Source organism: Pelodiscus sinensis, unplaced genomic scaffold (assembly GCF_049634645.1).
Source record: "Pelodiscus sinensis isolate JC-2024 unplaced genomic scaffold, ASM4963464v1 ctg56, whole genome shotgun sequence".
Taxonomy (NCBI): domain Eukaryota; kingdom Metazoa; phylum Chordata; order Testudines; family Trionychidae; genus Pelodiscus; species Pelodiscus sinensis.
Window position 1 is genome coordinate 526974 of NW_027465934.1, and position 17034 is coordinate 544007.

At 42.1% G+C, this 17034-nt stretch overlaps 1 protein-coding gene across 3 annotated transcripts in view; it reads left to right on the forward strand.

Moving 5' to 3' along the window:
* LOC102458593 (ras GTPase-activating-like protein IQGAP1) overlaps positions 1 to 17034 on the forward strand; it is a 564033-nt gene that overhangs the window by 372372 nt on the left and 174627 nt on the right. For all 3 annotated transcript variants that reach the window (XM_075916962.1, XM_075916963.1, XM_075916961.1), the window contains 2 exons: positions 14793 to 14949; positions 16160 to 16237. In XM_075916962.1, the coding sequence (XP_075773077.1) occupies positions 14793 to 14949; positions 16160 to 16237 (235 nt within the window). The remainder of the gene's footprint in view (positions 1 to 14792; positions 14950 to 16159; positions 16238 to 17034) is intronic.

Here is a 17034-nt window from a genome sequence, read left to right on the forward strand (position 1 = left end):
CAGACATCTCGCTGTTTACTATACTGGAACTAATAACATTCTTGCTACCTAGTGACCTAGCTGTATGCTCAGACTTGAGCCACCTTCTTGAGACTGAGATTTGCCTCTCAGCCACCATGACACTGCCTTTAACACTCCTTAGGCAGGCCACTTCTGAAAGGATCACCCTCCCCTCAAGAATGCTGTTGTGCCCTGTCATCCTCAGAAAAGCATAGCATGCTGAGAGTCTGGAAGGGAGTCTAAGGATGAATCTGAGAGAGGTTCCAGGAAATAATTTGGACACATTGGGTTCACCTCAGTTTTAGGGATGTAAAATCCTGTTTAATTAGTTAAATGGGTAAATGTTTAAAGGAAAACATTTAGCCAATTAAAGGGGGTATAGGCTGCTGCTCCTGCTGCCCCTGCATGGGGCTCCTGGCTCCACACGGCCACAGGTGGGGGTGCTGCTCCCAGACATTGGTTAACCATTACCGTAAGTACCACCCATTAAGGGTGATGTTTACCAGGTAACCTTTTAACCAATTACCCGTTAGCATTCCTAGTTAGTATGTGCCCTCCTCGTCACTGTGCCTGCCAGCTATGACCATACTGATTCTTGTGGCTTGTGAACTCATGTTTAAGGAAGCCAGTGTCCCTCACTAATGCTGCTAGCTACTCTGCTCATTGAGGTTGCAGAGCTCTCTCCCAATGCTCGTGTTTTGGCCACACTTTCTGTAAAGTGCTGCTATGGCTGCTCTTCAACTTAAAGTGTAGACAAATCCTTAATGAAGAGAATGGTAAAGATGCTGGATATCACACTGCAGATAATAGGGGACAAGCAACGCAAACTTCTCAGCATTTGTTGTTTTTAACCCACAGGGATACTAGCTATGGGCTTTAATTCAAGGGCTTGCTTATCATGTAACAGCTCTTTGCCCATGCAGGCCAGGTACAGACACAGAGGGTTTTGGTACAAGGAAATACTATGATTCCAGTTTGTGCCACATAATTTATATGCATCTTTCCTTAGTTATACTACTTGTATAAAGCAATCTTAGAAATCCAGTGTTTTTCTGCCTACTTTGTTTACTATAAATATACCCACAATAGTTAGTTTCTGGCTCCCTTATTTACTAATCCTGTTCATTGTAGTTGGCTGTTTTAGCAATTGCATGTTTGGGCTTGTCTTGTCTTAACTTGGATCTGCCTAACCCATAGCCCTACATTACACCATCTTTTGTTTTCTCTAACATTAGCATTTCTTTCAATTGCTTCTTCTCTCTTTTTCCAAATTTAATGTCCAGCAACACATTCCCATCCTCATAGTGGTTTTTATTATTTGAACTCCCATTAAGGCTAAAAGTCATGTACCCGCCTGCTGTGCATGCTCATTTCTGTGGATATGTTCATCTGTCATATGGTTTACCGTGGTGTTTCCATAGTCTCTCCAGTATTGTCCCCAATTTGTTGTTCCTCTGCTATCAGTTGGGTAATATACATAAGTTGCTCTCTCTCTTTTTCTAAATGAATTGTGTTAATGGGCAAGGGAGCTATGGGTAAAAAGAATCTAGTCACTAATTATTCCCATTAGGAATCATAGGGCTGGAAGAGACCTCAGGAGGTCATCGAGTCCAGCCCCCTGCCCAAAGCAGGACCAATCTCAACTAAATCATCCCAGCCAGGGCTTTGTCAAGCTGAGAATTAAAAATCTATAGGGATGGAGATTCTGCCACCTCCCTAGGTAACCCATTCCAGTGCTTCACCACCTCCTAGTGAAATAGTTTTTCCTAATATCCAACTTAGACCTCCCCCACTGTAACTTGAGACCATTGCTCCTTGTTCTGCCACCTGTCACTACTGAGAACAGCCTCTCCATCCTCTTTGGAACCTCCCTTCAGGAAGTTGAAGGCTGCTATCACATTCCCCCTTCTTCTCTTCTGCAGACTAAATAAGCCCAAATCCCTCAGCCTCTCCTCATAGGTACATGCTCCAGCCCCCAAATTGTTTTGGTTGCCCTCCGCTGGACTTTCTGCAATGCGTCCACATCCTTCCTGTAGTGGGAGGCCCAGAATAGGACGCAATACTCCAAATGTGGCCTCACCAGTTCAGAATAAAGGGGAATAATCACTTCTCTAAATCTGCCGAAAATGCTCTTCCTAATGCACCTTAATATGCCAACAATATCACCTTCTTGGCTACAAGGGCACACTGTTGACTCTCATACAGCTTCTCATCCACTGTAATCCCCAGGTCCTTTTCTGCTGAAGAAATGTTAATGGGTAACCAGTTACCCAGTATCTGGGGAGCAGCACCAGGAACAATAGTTGTGGGACAGAATCCCTTTGTGCTAGATACTATACAAAGAAAACACACACAAAAATTCCTGCCCCAAAAGCTTGTAATCTAAGTATAAGATAGACAATTGGATATAGACAGGGAAATACAAGGAAACAATGAGACCATATTGGCATGCATTATACATAGTGGTTTCTGGATATCAGAAGGTGTCCAGAAGATTTTTGTAGAATGATAGATCTGAGAGAAGTCAACATGTTAGGTGCTGGTTGAATCTGTTTATGGGTATGAGATTTACTCAGAGAAAAAGGTACGGAGACCAAGGACAGAACATCATTAAAATCCCACAAGAAATTGGAGGGTGAATGAAGCAGATCTTCATCTGGATGCGCTGAAGTAGCAGTCAGTGATAAGAGGAAAGTCAGAACAGTGTAGAGTCACAGAAATCAAGGAGGGATATGATTTCAGAAAGTAGAATATGGGTGACAGTCAAAGAATATGAAGATAGAACACTGATTCAGAGCCTTGTCTAAGAAGAAATAATTAGAGATTTTGGAGAGCAAGGTTTGAAAGCTGGTCTGGCGAAGGTCTAGGATGAAAGTGGAGAAGAGGGCCTCTAGACAACAGTTGTAGACAGTTCATTCATTTACTATAGAAATGAAAGGGATAATGGAGAAAATTGTTTTATTTCAGTTTCTTAATCAGAATATCATGTGATACCAGGTCAGATGCCTTGCAGAAGTCTAGATGTTTGTAGACTTTTTTCTGATTATACAATGCACATTCATGAAATTAAAATATTATTTGTAACATCTGCATTACAATGTAGAATTTTATATTATATATAAAATAGAAAACTATATCAACTCCATTACCTTAATCAACCTGATTTATAATCGCATTGAAAAATAAAAAAACCCTGATATTAAGTTAGTTGGCAAGATTTGTTTTCCATTAACTCAAATTGGTTCTCAGTCCAGGAACTGAAACAATGATAGCTAATAATAGCGGTTTTCATCTATCTAAGGTGTTACAAGGGGGAGGGAGGAAAAATTGTTCTCCTTGGCCTCTAAGGATAGGACAAGAAGCAACGGGCTTAAATTGCAGCAAGGGAGGTTTAGGTTGGACATTAGGAAAAACTTTCTAACTGTCAGGGTGGTTAAACACTGGAATAAACTTCCTGGGGGGTGTAGAATCTCCATCAGTGGAAATATTTAAGAGCAGGTTAGACTGACACCTGCCGGGAATGATCTAGACACTGCTTGGTCCTGCCACGAGGACAGGGAACTGGACTTGATTACCTCTTGTGGTACCTTCCAGTTTTGTGATAGTCAGGAGGGTTTTGTATATGTAAGAAAGAAAGAATCTGTAAAGTGGACCCAGCTGGACAATGATGCAAGATTGGACGTGGCTGCTATTATGGCTGGTTCTCAGATCTGGAATGTTTACTTTTTACTTGACTCTGCAACTAAGAACAAGGCACATTTTAACAGAAGGCTGAGAGTTCCAAGATGGAGACACAGGACAGACATTACATGTCCTGATTGATATAAGTGTTCGGGTATGGTCAAAAAAACTGCACTTTTCATCTTTTAGTTCTGTAGAATTAGGTGACATTTGAGGCCACACTATAAACAAATCTGCTAAAATTCTACATTCTAATGCAAATGTTGCAAATAATATTTTCAGTTCATGAATGTGCATTGTATGAGCATAAGAAAAAGTTTGCAAAAGTCTGTAGTAGAAATACACAATGGGAGGCTTATTGCTCATATGTCTTTTAAGATATTATTTAAGCAGGTTCCAAGAACTGTTTAGAGAAAGCTTGAATTTTTTGTATTAAATATAAATAGTTATGGCAAAATTTTCAAAAGGGTTGATGAGAGTTTCCCACTTCTACTGGTTTTCAATAGGGTTTAGTACCTGACTCCCTTTGGCCCATTTGAACTTCACCTTTCTTTACTGAGTAGTTGCATAATACTTTTCTTTTTGAACATGTGTGAAAGCAATTAATAAGACCTAAATTAAAGCTTTTAAATGCAAAATCCCTGAGTCTGACGGTTTAATGCTTTGTGAACTGTCAGACTTTGACATGTGTTTCAGCAAAGAGTTAAGCTGTTAAGCAGGAAGGGCAGTATTACAGTAATTATACTTATTTTCCCCCAATATTCTAGTTAACATAAGAATGGTCAGACTGGATTAGACTAAAGCTCCATCTAGTCCAGTAGCAGTGGCCAAGGCCAGATGGCTGAGGGAGTGAACAGAACAGGGAATCATCAAGTGATCCTTCTCTTCTGCCACCCATTTTCAACTTCTGACAAATAGAGGATAGGGACATGCCCATGAGGGAGAAGTGGATAAGGGAGAAGCTGTGGATGTGGTATACCTAGACTTTAGTAAGGCATTTGATACGGTCTTGCATAATATTCTTATCAATAAACTCGGCAAATACAACTTAGATGGGGCTACTATAAGGTGGGTGCATAACTGGCTGGATAACCATACTCAGAGAGTAGTTAATAATGGTTCTCAATCCTGTTGAAAAGGTATAACATGTGGGGTTCCGCAGGGGTCTGTTTTGGGACTGGCTCCATTCAATATCTTCATCAACGATTTAGAGATTGGCATTGAAACTGCTTTGGAGGATAGGGTCATCATTCAAAATGATGTAGACAAATTGGAGAAATGATCTGAGGTAAACAGGATGAAGTTTAATAAGGACAAATGCAAAGTGCTCCACTTAGGAAGGAACAATCAGTTTCACACATACAGAATGGGAAGCGACTGTCTAGGAAGGAGTAAGGCACAAAGGGATCTAGGGGTAATAGTGGACCACAAGCTAAATATGAGTCAACAGTGTGATGCTGTTGCAAAAAAAAGCAAACATGATTCTGGGATGTATTAACAGGTGTGTTGCAAGCAAGACACGAGAAGTCATTCTTCCGCTCTACTCTGCACTGGTTAGGCCTCAGTTGAAGTATTGTGTCCAGTTCTGGGCACCGCATTTCAAGAAAGATGTGGAGAAAATGGAGAGGGTCCCGAGAAGAGCAACAAGAATGATTAAAGGTCTAGAGAACATGACCTATGAAGGAAGGCTGAAAGAATTGGGTTTGTTTAGTTTAGAAAAGAGAAGACTGAGGGGGGACATGATAGCAGTTTTCAGGTATCTAAAAGGGTGTCACAAGAAGGAGGGAGAAAACTTGTTCATCTTGGCCTCTGAGGATAGAACAAGAAGCAATGGGCTTAAACTGCAGCAAGGGAGGTTTAGGTTGGACATTAGGAAAAAGTTCCTAACTGTCAGGGTGGTCAAACACTGGAATAAATTGCCCAGGGAGGTTGTGGAATCTCCATCTCTGGCGATATTTAAGAGTAGGTTAGATAAATGTCTATCAGGGATGTACTGGGTCCTGCCATGAGGACCTAACCCTAACCCTCTCGAGGTCCCTTCCAGTCCTAGTATTCTATGATTCTATCCTGGCTAATAGCTATTAATTAGGGTTGTTAAAATGTGTTTATTTGCATAACTGTTTACCCTCTGAAATTTTCAGCAGGTACATGTATACGCTTGGGGGTGCGTAGGTGGGAGCCGACGCTCTCAGGGAGCCAGCTTTCCCACCTTATCCTGCATTGCTGCCTCTATATCTGGGGCAGCAGGCAGCTCTGCAGGAGCTGATGCTTGCTGGGATCCAGCTTTTAAGACGGTTCCCCATGAGCACTGGTTCTTCCTACTTCGCACCAGCCCCCACCTCGCTGCTGCCTCTGATACAGTGGTAGCCAGGGGGGTCCTGCGGGTAACAGAGAGTTAACTGATAAGCCCATGCTATTGATGTACCTATCCTCCTGGGAATTAATATCTACTTCCTTTTTAAACCTTGTTAAAGTCCTGGTCTTCACAATATGCTCTGCTAAAGAGTTCCACGGGTTCACTATGCATTGTGTGAAGAATTCCTTCCTTTTGTTTGTTTAAAACCTGCTACTTTTTAATTTCATTTGGTGACCCCCTAGTTCTTGTGTTATGGGAGCAAGTAAATAAGTTTCCTCTTTTCTAAGCTGAAGAGTCCCAGTCTTATTAATCTTTCCTTATATGGCAACCATTTCATAACCCTAATAATTTTTGTTGCCCTTTTCTGAACTTTTTTCAATACAAAGATATCTTTGGGATGAGGCAGCCGCATCTGCGTGTAGTGTTCATGATGTGGATTTATATTGAGGCAATAAGATATTCATTCTTCTCTATCCCTTTAAAAATGATTCTTAACATTCTGTTTGCTGTTGCACATTGAATGGATGTTTCCAGAGAACTGTCCACACTGACTACAAGATGTCTCTTTTGAGTTGTAACATCTAATTTAGTCCCCATTGTTTTATGCATATAATTGGAATTGTTTTCCGATATGCATTGGTTTGCATTTATCAACATTAAAATTCATCTGCCATTTTGTTGCCCAGTTAGCTAGCTTTGTGAAATCCTTTTAAAGCGCTTTACAGTTTGGTATCATCTGTAAATTTTTGCCACATCACTGTTTACCACTCGCTCCAGATCGTTTATGAATATATTGATTAGGATTGGTCCCAGTACGAACTCCAAGAGACACCATTAGTTACCTTTCTCCATCCCTACCCTTTGTCTCCTGTCTTTTAACCAGTTATCAGTCCAGGAGAGGACCTTCCCTCTTCCCATGACAGCTTGATTTGCTTAAGGGCCTTTGGTGAGACAGCTGGTGATTGTGGTGTAGAAAGCTATTGTGCTGCAGAGAGTAAATGAGGGGGAGGAGGAGTTGCTGCAGAAGACGAGGATTGCTGGAGGCAGTGTGATCTGATTGGATAACTATTTATTTATTTTCCTATATAACTTTTTTGAATATTTTTTTCAGTATCTTTGTAAATTGCTTATTTGCCATCATTTACTCAGCTTTAGTGAATGGATGTTAAATTTCGTTTAATCAGCTACTCGAGTAATTGATGGAAATTCCATCAACTACTCGATTAGTTGATAGGGGGGGAAACTGCGGAGCCACAGCAGGGTTAGTTCCTGGCTCTGGGAGCTAACCCTGCTGGGGCTCTGCCTGTTAAGTGTAGTAACAGCTGCATGGCTCTTACTACGTGTAAAAGGCAGAGGGGCAGCAGGGGACTGGGCACGAGTTGGGAATCAGATGTCCCTGCTTGTGACTAGTCCCTGAGCTGAGCCTCTGATTTAAAAGCATTTAAGAGACAGAGGTGCAGTGCAAGGATGTTAAAATGCAGGTATTTCACTAATCAAGTAGTCAATAGAATTTTTATTAACTACTCAATTAGTCGATGGGCAGTCCAGCTTGTGCTGAGTGCGGGACAAAACCTCGCTGCGGCTTTGCAATTTAAAAGGCAGGATGAGTCGGGAAGCCTGCCCCCTGGCTCCTACTGCATTTTAAATTGCAGAGCCGCGGTGGGTTTTTGTCCCGCATCTGGCGCAAGCTGGAACTGAGTCGGGCTCCCTGCCCAGCCAGCAGCAGCCCCTGTGCAAGGGGGGGACCTCTCATGCACAGGGACTGCTGCCACGAAGCAGTGCCTGCCTATGGCCAGGTTGCCGTGGACGGGGGCTGCTTTGTGGCAGCAGTCCCTGTGTGTGGAGGGTCCCAACTTCCTGTTTCGCAGCAGTCGTTTTTTTCACAACAGTAGCCCACACTTGAAAGATTGTAACCAGGAACAGATGAAACAGCTGGACTTTTAGTTCCTGGAGCAAATGTTGGGTGACCTAGACTTACGCTGGACCTATTTTCATTTTAGATTTTTAGTTAAAATAGACTTCATCCATGATTTTTGATCCAATAAAAGATGCGTGGGAATTGCGAAGTACATATGGGATTTAGGGTGCAGCAAGTGGGACTCTGAGGTAGACATACAGAGACAGTGGCTTTGTGAGAAGGGTGTGATGTGCTATGGCTTGGAATGTACTCTGGAATGTATGGCATAAATGTACTGTGGAGAACAACCTGGACTCTTTTCTGTACTTGATTTCTAGGATGCTAGAATTTACCCCAGATCCTTTTTTATTGTATGAAGCTGGGAGACCACTCAGGCTGTTCAGCTCAGATGAAAACTTGGTGAACTGGTTTGCTTTTTACAGCTTCCATCTCAGACTGTTTCTTCCCCTCTCACCTTGTTCTTTGGGTTGGGCTTGTTTTCTTTTCCATCCAGGCATGCCATAAAGAGCCCTTTGTCTAGGGAGGTGAGGAGCCCAAGAATAGGATGAAGTGAGCCGGACAGCAGAAAAAGGCAGGTTACTATGCTCCTTAAGCAAAGGGCTGCAAAGCAGCTGCTCTTTGGGTAGATAGCTGGTGAGTTTTTTATATGCCCCTATGTGCGTACCTTGGAAAGTGAAACCCATTATCATTTTCTTGTCAGGTCCTGTAGAAAGCAGGTGATTGAGTTTATGGCATAAGAGTGCCCTGCAGTAATCATCCAGTTCCCTTTAGAAGTATAGCCCCGTTCAGATGTCAATTCAGTGAATCTCTGAGGCACATGTATCCTGTCTTGCTTTCTAGTTGCCTTTCTAACAACTGCCTTTTCCTTTCCTTTCCTTTCCTTTCCTTTCCTTTCCTTTCCTTTCCTTTCCTTTCCTTTCATTACAGAGATCTGGAATTGTGTGCCTCTACTGCTATTGCCATGGCTTCCTTCCTTTGCAGGTTCTGTTAGACCATTTACAATCTGGGTTCAGTTTCTGCATACCTCTGAGATTACCCTTTGCTGAAGTTACCAATAATCTCGTACTGGCCAAATATCAAGGCCTCTGTTTCCACTTAAATTATTCTTGAGCTGTCTGCCCACCATGAGCGTTAGTGATCATGTTTACATTTTGAGATTTTCCCCTCCCAGTTTCTCCTGACTGTGATTCTTCACTTTGGCAGCGAAGGAGTAGATGACTTTTTGGTCTGCTGCGCCTCCTTCCCACTATCCAGCAATCTTTTCAAGTCTGTCCTCAGTCTTTTCTTCCCTATACACTTGTTATCAACTGATCTCTTCCACTCACATACCATAGCTCTGTTCTGATTATCTATAGGTCTATCTTGCTACTTGGGAGTTCTCCCTTGTCTTCAGATTTGACTCTCAGTTAGTCCCTTAAATCTTGGATGTCTCATCTTCAGCTCCAACTTAGCTTGGTGAAATTGAACTAATCTACTTTCCAAAGTTCTTCCCTTTCTTAATTCCTTTTGCTTATTTGTCCTTTTGTGTCCCTGTGGCTTTACAAACCTTTCTTTCTCCCTGCAGGTTTCTGTCAGCTTTATTAAGGACTTGTGCCTTTGATTATTTCTGCAAAGAAATGGACAGAAGAGGCCATTAAAATTCATTTCACCTCCTATGTAATGACCTGACAAGATTAGGGACACCCAGAGAAAGTGGTTGTGTCCCTGAGCATCTTGGTTAATAGCCATTGATAAATCTCACTGTTTACTTTTCTTTCCAGTGAGATGCTAAAATTCATTTATTTAAATAAACGTGTAACTGCTGAAAATGTGTCATGGGGTAAGTGGACAGGGACACAGAGGCAGCAGAGAGGGGCGGATGTGGCCGGCTGGTGCAGGTGGCTCTCCAGGAGCTAGTGCACCAAGGACTACGTGTACCAGGGGCCTGTGTATAATCGTGAAAGTTAACCAATTGAGCCCTGGCTCATTGCTTAGCCGTGTGCACAGTTACACTTTCACATTCTTACTTTCCAGATCATTTATGAACATGTTGAACGGCACTGATCCCAGTATGCATCCTTGGGGAACCCCCTCTGTTTATTTCTTTCCACTGTGAAAGCTGTCCATTTCTTGCTACCCTTCATTTCCTATCTTTTTTAACAGTTACTGATCCATGAGAGGACCTGTCTTCTTACCTATGACAGTTTACTCTGGTTAAGAGCCTTTGGTGGGGGGGTCAAAGACTTTCTGTAAATCAAAACAACACTGAATGTTAACAAGTAGTCCTTAAATTGAGCTTATGTATTGAGTAAAACATGTTATAGAGCTAGGGTTGTAGAGGATTCTGCATCACTCACAATTTTTAAATCAAGATGGATCTTTTTCTAAAAGTTATGCTCTAGAATTATTTTTTGGAAATTCTATGGTCTGTATTATATAGGAGGTCACAATAGATGACATCTCTTTTGGCTGTGGAATCTAATTCTTCATTTAATAGTGTCCCAATGTGTGCTGCAAGTCAGGATGTGTGCTCACCTGTGTACTCTGGATTGGAAATTTTCATCAGCAATATCTGCAGGTCTCTGGGTGCCCCATAATGGACACCCTCGTATTCTGTTGTGAGGGCATATAGAGGGCAGATGTGCTGCAACTCAAATTGTCTCTCAACTATCTGTGGCTCGTAATGTTCATTAGCCAGCTTTGTGGCTTGCTACGCACATCCTCAACATATTTCTTTATTTTCTCAGAATTTTTTTATTTTTAGTGCAGTTTTTAACTCCTCCCCCCCTCTTTATGTTCCCAATTTAGTTCTTTGTTTTTACAGGCCACAGCCTTGAGTGGGGGTTACGCCTAAGACCCCAGGCTTCAAACCATGCTGATCTGCCATAGGTCTTCTTCATGCTGCCTTCATTGCCCCTGAGAGTCTCAGATCTCCATCAGATGTAAGATCTGCACAGCATTAAACGCAGCTCTAATTAAAGTCGTGGACTTTAAGGCCAGAAGTGACCTTCATGATTATCCAGTCTGACATCCTGTACATTGCAGGCCACAGAACCTCACCTACCTAGATATAGACATATAACCTTTGGCTGGATCATTGAGGTCCTCATCTCTTGATTTAAAGACTTGAAGTTACAGAGAATCTACCATTTACTCTGCTTCATACCAAGAAGTGATTTGTGTCCCATGGTGGGGGGGAAAGGTGAAACCCCCCCTCCTACCACAGGGTTTCTGCTAATATGATCTGAGGGAAAATTCCTTCCTAACCCCAAATATGTTGATCATGTGGGCAAAGCCCAGCAGCCAGACACCTTGGAAAGAATTCTTAGTAATAACTTAGTTCTTCCCGTCTAGTGCCTTGAAGCTAGGAATTAGGTATATTAACTAAGAGTGTTAGAATGGCCAGACTGGATTAAACCAAAGGTCCATCTAGCCCAGTATCCTGTTTTCCAAAAGTGGCCAATTGCAGGTACCCCAGAAGGAATGAACAGAACAGGGAATCCTGAAATGATCCATCCCCTGTCACCCATACCCACCTTCAGACAAACAGAGGAGACTGACACCATTCCTACCCATCCTGGCTAATAGCCATTGATGGATGCAACTTCCATGAATTTATCTAGTGCTTTTTTGAACCATAACAAAGTCCTGGCAAGGAGTTACACAGGTGGTCTGTCATGTGAAGAAATATTTTTTGTTTGTTTTAAACCTGATACCTATTAATTTCATTTGGGGACCCCTAGTTCGTGTGTTATGGAACAAGTAAATAAGTTTCCCTTATTTATTTCTCCACACCACTCATGATTTTATAGACCTCTCTCATATCCCTCCTTAATCTCCTTTTTTCTCAGTTGAAAAGTCTCAATCTTTTAAATCTCTCCTCAAAATGCAACTGTTCCATAACCCTAATCATTTTTGTTGCCCTTTCCTGGACTTTTTCCAATGCCAAGATTTTGAGTTTTGAGTGAGTCATAGACCATAGTGAGCAACCACATTTTACCATCCACTTTGTAAAGTTAATGAGCTCAGTCTGATTTTTTTTTTTGCCTCAACTACACCCTTTAGAAGGCTGTTTTAGAATTGCACTCCTCCAAAGGTTAGAAACCATCTTAATTCAAGACTGACTGAATGTTAGTTTATATCCCTTTGTTCTTCTGGCATCATCACCCCTTAATGGAAATAACTCCTCTGCCTCTTTCTGATCCCTCTGCTGTATTTAAAGAGTGCAATAATATCTCTTCTTGGCCTTTGTTCTTTTAGACTCAGGAAGCCAAGTTCCTTAATTTTTTTCTTGAAAGGCAGATTCCCCATTCTTCTGATCACTATAGGAGCTCTTCCTGCACTTGTTCCTATTTGAATTATTTTTTCTTAAACAATGTAGACCAGAATTTCACAGGGTATCCTTAGAAGAGTCTTGTATAATGGTCATAACATTTTCCTGTGTCTACTGGGAATACCACAGCTAATTCACCCTAGGATTGCATTAGCTTATTTTGTTTGTGCCATATTGGCAGTTCATAATTGTTCTGTGACAGACCAGTACACTGAGGTCTTTGAGCTTAATTGCTTCTAGTTGATAAATTACCAGTTTATAGCAAAAAATTGTTATTAATCCTTAAATGCATGGCCTAATTCTTTGTACTAATAAACGTAATTCAATTTCTGTTATTCCAGTTTTCAAGGTTGTACAATTCTTCTATTATATTTGATATTTGAATGGTTCTCTGTTTTGGCAGTTAGGGATGTGAAAGGCTAACTGGTAAGAATCACTCTTAATGATGATGCTTAATGGTTCTGATTAACTGATGGGGGGTTGGAGCAGCTCCCCATCTGCCACTGGCAGGGGACTGCTCCAGCCCTATGGCGCACTCGGGCACATTGCAGGCAAGGCCAAGCTGGAGCAGCATCTATCTTCAGTGGGGGGTGGAGAGGTGGGGCTGCAGACAGGGGCTGCTCCAGTTGCTCTGGAGTGGTGCCCCTGCCTGCCCCACTCATCTTCATGAGAGGAGAATATATTTATTTTTTTAACCTGGACAGGTGGCTCCTGAATTTGGTTATTTTTTGAAGTTCGGACAACAACCAGCAGGGTTATATCTCTGTTCCACTCATTGGGTCTCTGCCTCAGTACAGAAAACCTCTACTCTCTCTCTCACCCATTTAATAGACTTCATCAGCTCCACTTGAGAACATATCTACCCAGGGACAGATTTGACACCATATCCAGCCTCACCTCTGCAATATAACAGCCAGAAAATCACAGCAAGAGCATGTCTACAACTTCTGGGCCATATGGCAGCCTGAACATTTGTGAAATGTTGCACATATTGTAATGATCACTGCTCAGTCTTTTAAATGAGAGAAACAGATTGAGCACTTTAAGTTTTTCTCTGTACGGTATTTTCTCTGGCCCTTGAATAATTTTTTGGATTCTTTTCTGCACACTCTCCAGGTTTTTCAAAGTCCTTTCTATAAGCGTGGACTAGCACTAACAGAAGGCAGTATTCTAATATCAATCTCACCAATAGATTATATGGAGATAAAAGTAACATCCATATTATTTTCTGTAAAATGCAATCAAGGATTGCATTAAGCCCTTTTTTACAAAACATCATTGGGAATTCATGCTCTGAACCCAGTCCACTGACCCCTAAATCCTTTTCAGAGTCACTGCTTTCCTAGGTACAATGCTGTATTTGATAGGTATGGCCTGTGTTCTTTATTGCAATACCAGATCTGATTTTTAAGATCTGGATCTTGATCTTCTATGCCCTAAATATCTTGAAAGTCACCTCTGTTTCAGCATGATCGTACCAAGGTAGATATTTCCCTCAGGAATGCTAAAGGAGCTAAGTTGATAGAGACACATGCTGCAGAGAAAGGCATTTGCTCTTTTAGAAGATGGAGGGGAATATGTGGAAATCCCTTCCACAAATATTAGAATGTTCAAAGATTTTACTTCTTTCAGAAGAAACCGTAAATCCCATGTGTATACATTAGGTTTTCCATGACAATTTTCCTGATGGGATAAAACCAGACTTATTTTCTCAGTGGGCGCACGAGCCATTCAGATTATTTGCTCCCCTGTAATCTTTGTTGCTTTCAAGTACTACAGTAACAGACATTAACTTAGATAGGAAGAAAAGAGATAAGCTTATTGAAAGCTGTGATACTGCCTAAGGATGCAGAAATCTCTAGTAAGGAAATGTGATTACAGTAGCAGCTAATATTCTGGTCTTCACTTTAAGTTAGTCTGAAATACAAAACAGGATTGGAGAAAATATAGGCAAGAGAAGCAAACCTGACCCCAAAATTCTGAGGCATCAGCTATGAGACTACACCAACAGGACTTGACTCAATGTGATGGAGCCACCAATGTCTGCTGTGGGATTAAGTGATATTGAATATAGTGGAGCTCCGCAAAGAGAGATGTAACAGTTGAGCCTTTTCTCATGAGGGTGATTCAAACTAGAGGTAATTGCTGGCTAATATATCTAGGCAAGTGTCAAGTACACAGTGACTGAAAAGAAAAGAAATTAATGGGTAAGAAGATGTTTGTTTAAAAAAATATGTTTATGAAACTTTCAAAGACATTTGGGTTCAGTATTTCTGTTCATTTTGTCATCTGAAGTAACTTTAGTGTGGGTAGCCTAAAAGCTGAAAGGGCAAGACTTCGAATCTGAGGCCAGGTAGCAGCATCTTATGGTATAAAGTGTATTATAACACTGTGCACACCATTGCCTAATACAGAACACATACAATGGGAAAAGATGTGGTAGCATCAGTGCTGAACTTGGCCAGAAATGGAAGAAATCAGAAAAGTTCTCACATGACCCACTCTGGTTCTTTTCACATTTTCAGATGGATGGAGGCTTGCCTTAATGAGGATCTACCTCCCACAACAGAGCTGGAGGAGGGACTGAGGAATGGAGTCTTTCTAGCCAAACTGGGAAACTTTTTCTCTCCTAAGGTGGTGTCTCTGAAGAAAATCTATGACCGGGAACAAACCAGATATAAGGTGAGCTCTTTCTGTTCTGGGAACAAGGATGGCCAGAGAGGTCTAAAGAAAGAGATTTCTGAATGTATAGGTGTAAAGAGGGGTAGGGACCCAGTGGCCCGTGCTCTGGATCTGGCCGGCTGTTTCAGTTCACCCAGCCTGTGGATAGTCTCTACTGCAGGCTAGAAACCCAAAGTTTCAGTGCCTACCTGTGGGGCTAGAGCTATGAGTGCTGGCTTGCTGCCATTTCCCTGCAGCCCTGAGGCAAAGGGGTGATCAGAGAAGCTCTGGGTGTTGCCCCCACCCCCTAGTTTTTATTAGCCAGAAATTCAGCTCTGCAAAATGTGCAGAGCTTCCTGGCTCTTCCCGTCTAAGGGCCATGGTGGTCGTTTCCGAGAGTAGCCTGTAGCTAGGGCAGGCAGGGAGCCTGCCTTCGCCCCCCTGTGATGCTAACTGGAAGCAGCCTGAGGTGTAAGCATTGCATGGCTGGAGCCTGTACACTGAAGCTGTACTGCACTTCAACCTCCTCCCCCAGATCAGAATCTCCTTCTGCACTCTTAACTCCCTCCCAAACCTGCTCCCCACCCATATCCCAACCCTGAGTCCTTTCCTCATCCAAACTCCCTTGTGGAGCCTGCACCCCAACCCCTTGTCCTATCCCGGCCCTATCCCAGTGCCTGCACCCCCTGCTGGAACGTGCTTGCCAGTCTCCAGCCCTGACCCCAGTCCCACAACTTGACCCCCTTTCTGGTCCTATCTTAGAGCCTAGGGAAAGCCTGGAGCCTCTGCTCCCACCCCTTGTGGGGCTGTGTATGGCCCCTGATTGCTCTCCCCCACTTCCCTCTCCCATGGATCAATGGCCCCAATAGAAAAAAGGTTCCTCACCTCTGTTGTATAGGAGCTGTCAGTGAATGAGTGAGTAATAGATTGGGGCAGTTTTAAAGTGAAAAAATTTAACTCTTCCTGAACTGTAGATAGTGGATGAAGGAAGATCTTTTAGTTTTGTCTGAGTTTCTGTGCATGTGAAAGTCTGAGAGAGCTGGCTTTTTGTAAGCCTTAAATATAGCTGGCTGTAGAAAGCTTTCATCATCATACCTAAGACCTCAGATCTTTGGAAGTGTTTAGATGATGTAAGTAACACTTATCAGATACAAGTCTTAGCAAAGTTCCCTAGTACTCACTGTGGCTATGATGATTCATGTACTTTTTCCACCCTCCCACTTTCTTTCAGGCAACTGGGCTTCATTTTCGGCATACAGATAATGTTATTCAGTGGTTGAATGCCATGTCTGAGATTGGCCTCCCCAAGGTAATTGCTGCACTGAAAAGCCTGGCTTTGAATGTTGTGGGATGAATTTGCCAAAACAGATGATTCAGCAAACTTTGGTTACCTAACCCATAGTTTCCTAGACTTGGTCCTCCTTAGAAACGTCATCCTGAAGTTTGTTGAAATACTCTATTCCCATCTCTGTCTATATGAGTGGGAGGCAGAGTGAATTACTCCTTCTGTATCATATGCTTAGCGCTCATTTTGGGTGAGATCTGCAGTACAGAATTTAATTTTTCATTCTGTTGAACAGAATGCCTGAGCTACAGTTTAGTCGTGGAAATTTTTAGGAATCGTAGGAAAATCATGGATAAAAGAAGCAACAGTTGTTGGAACGGGTGAATTTTTCCATTTTTTTTGTGGGGAAGTGGTGGATTCTTTGTCTCTTGAAGTCTTGAAATCAAGTCTTCAGGAAAGATGCTTTAGGTAAATATAAATTATTTGCCTCTGTACAGGAGTGACTGGCTGAAATTCTGTGACGTGTCTTATATAAATGGTCAGACTAAATGATTACAATAATCCCTTCTGTCCTTAAAATCAGAATATCTATGAAAAAATACAGAAAGTCAAACCATGAACATTGGTTTATTCCCAAAACAACTTTTCCTCTCACTTTTGTTACATGTTACAAGAACAGACTATGTGCTTAGTCACACAAGGGTCACTATTCTACACCCTTACCTGCGGTCTGGTCTGCATTAAGAAAAAAACCTTGGAAATGTTAATTTTAAGATTTTGTCAAACATTTCCTTCCAGCATTCTCCTGCCTTTACAACTGT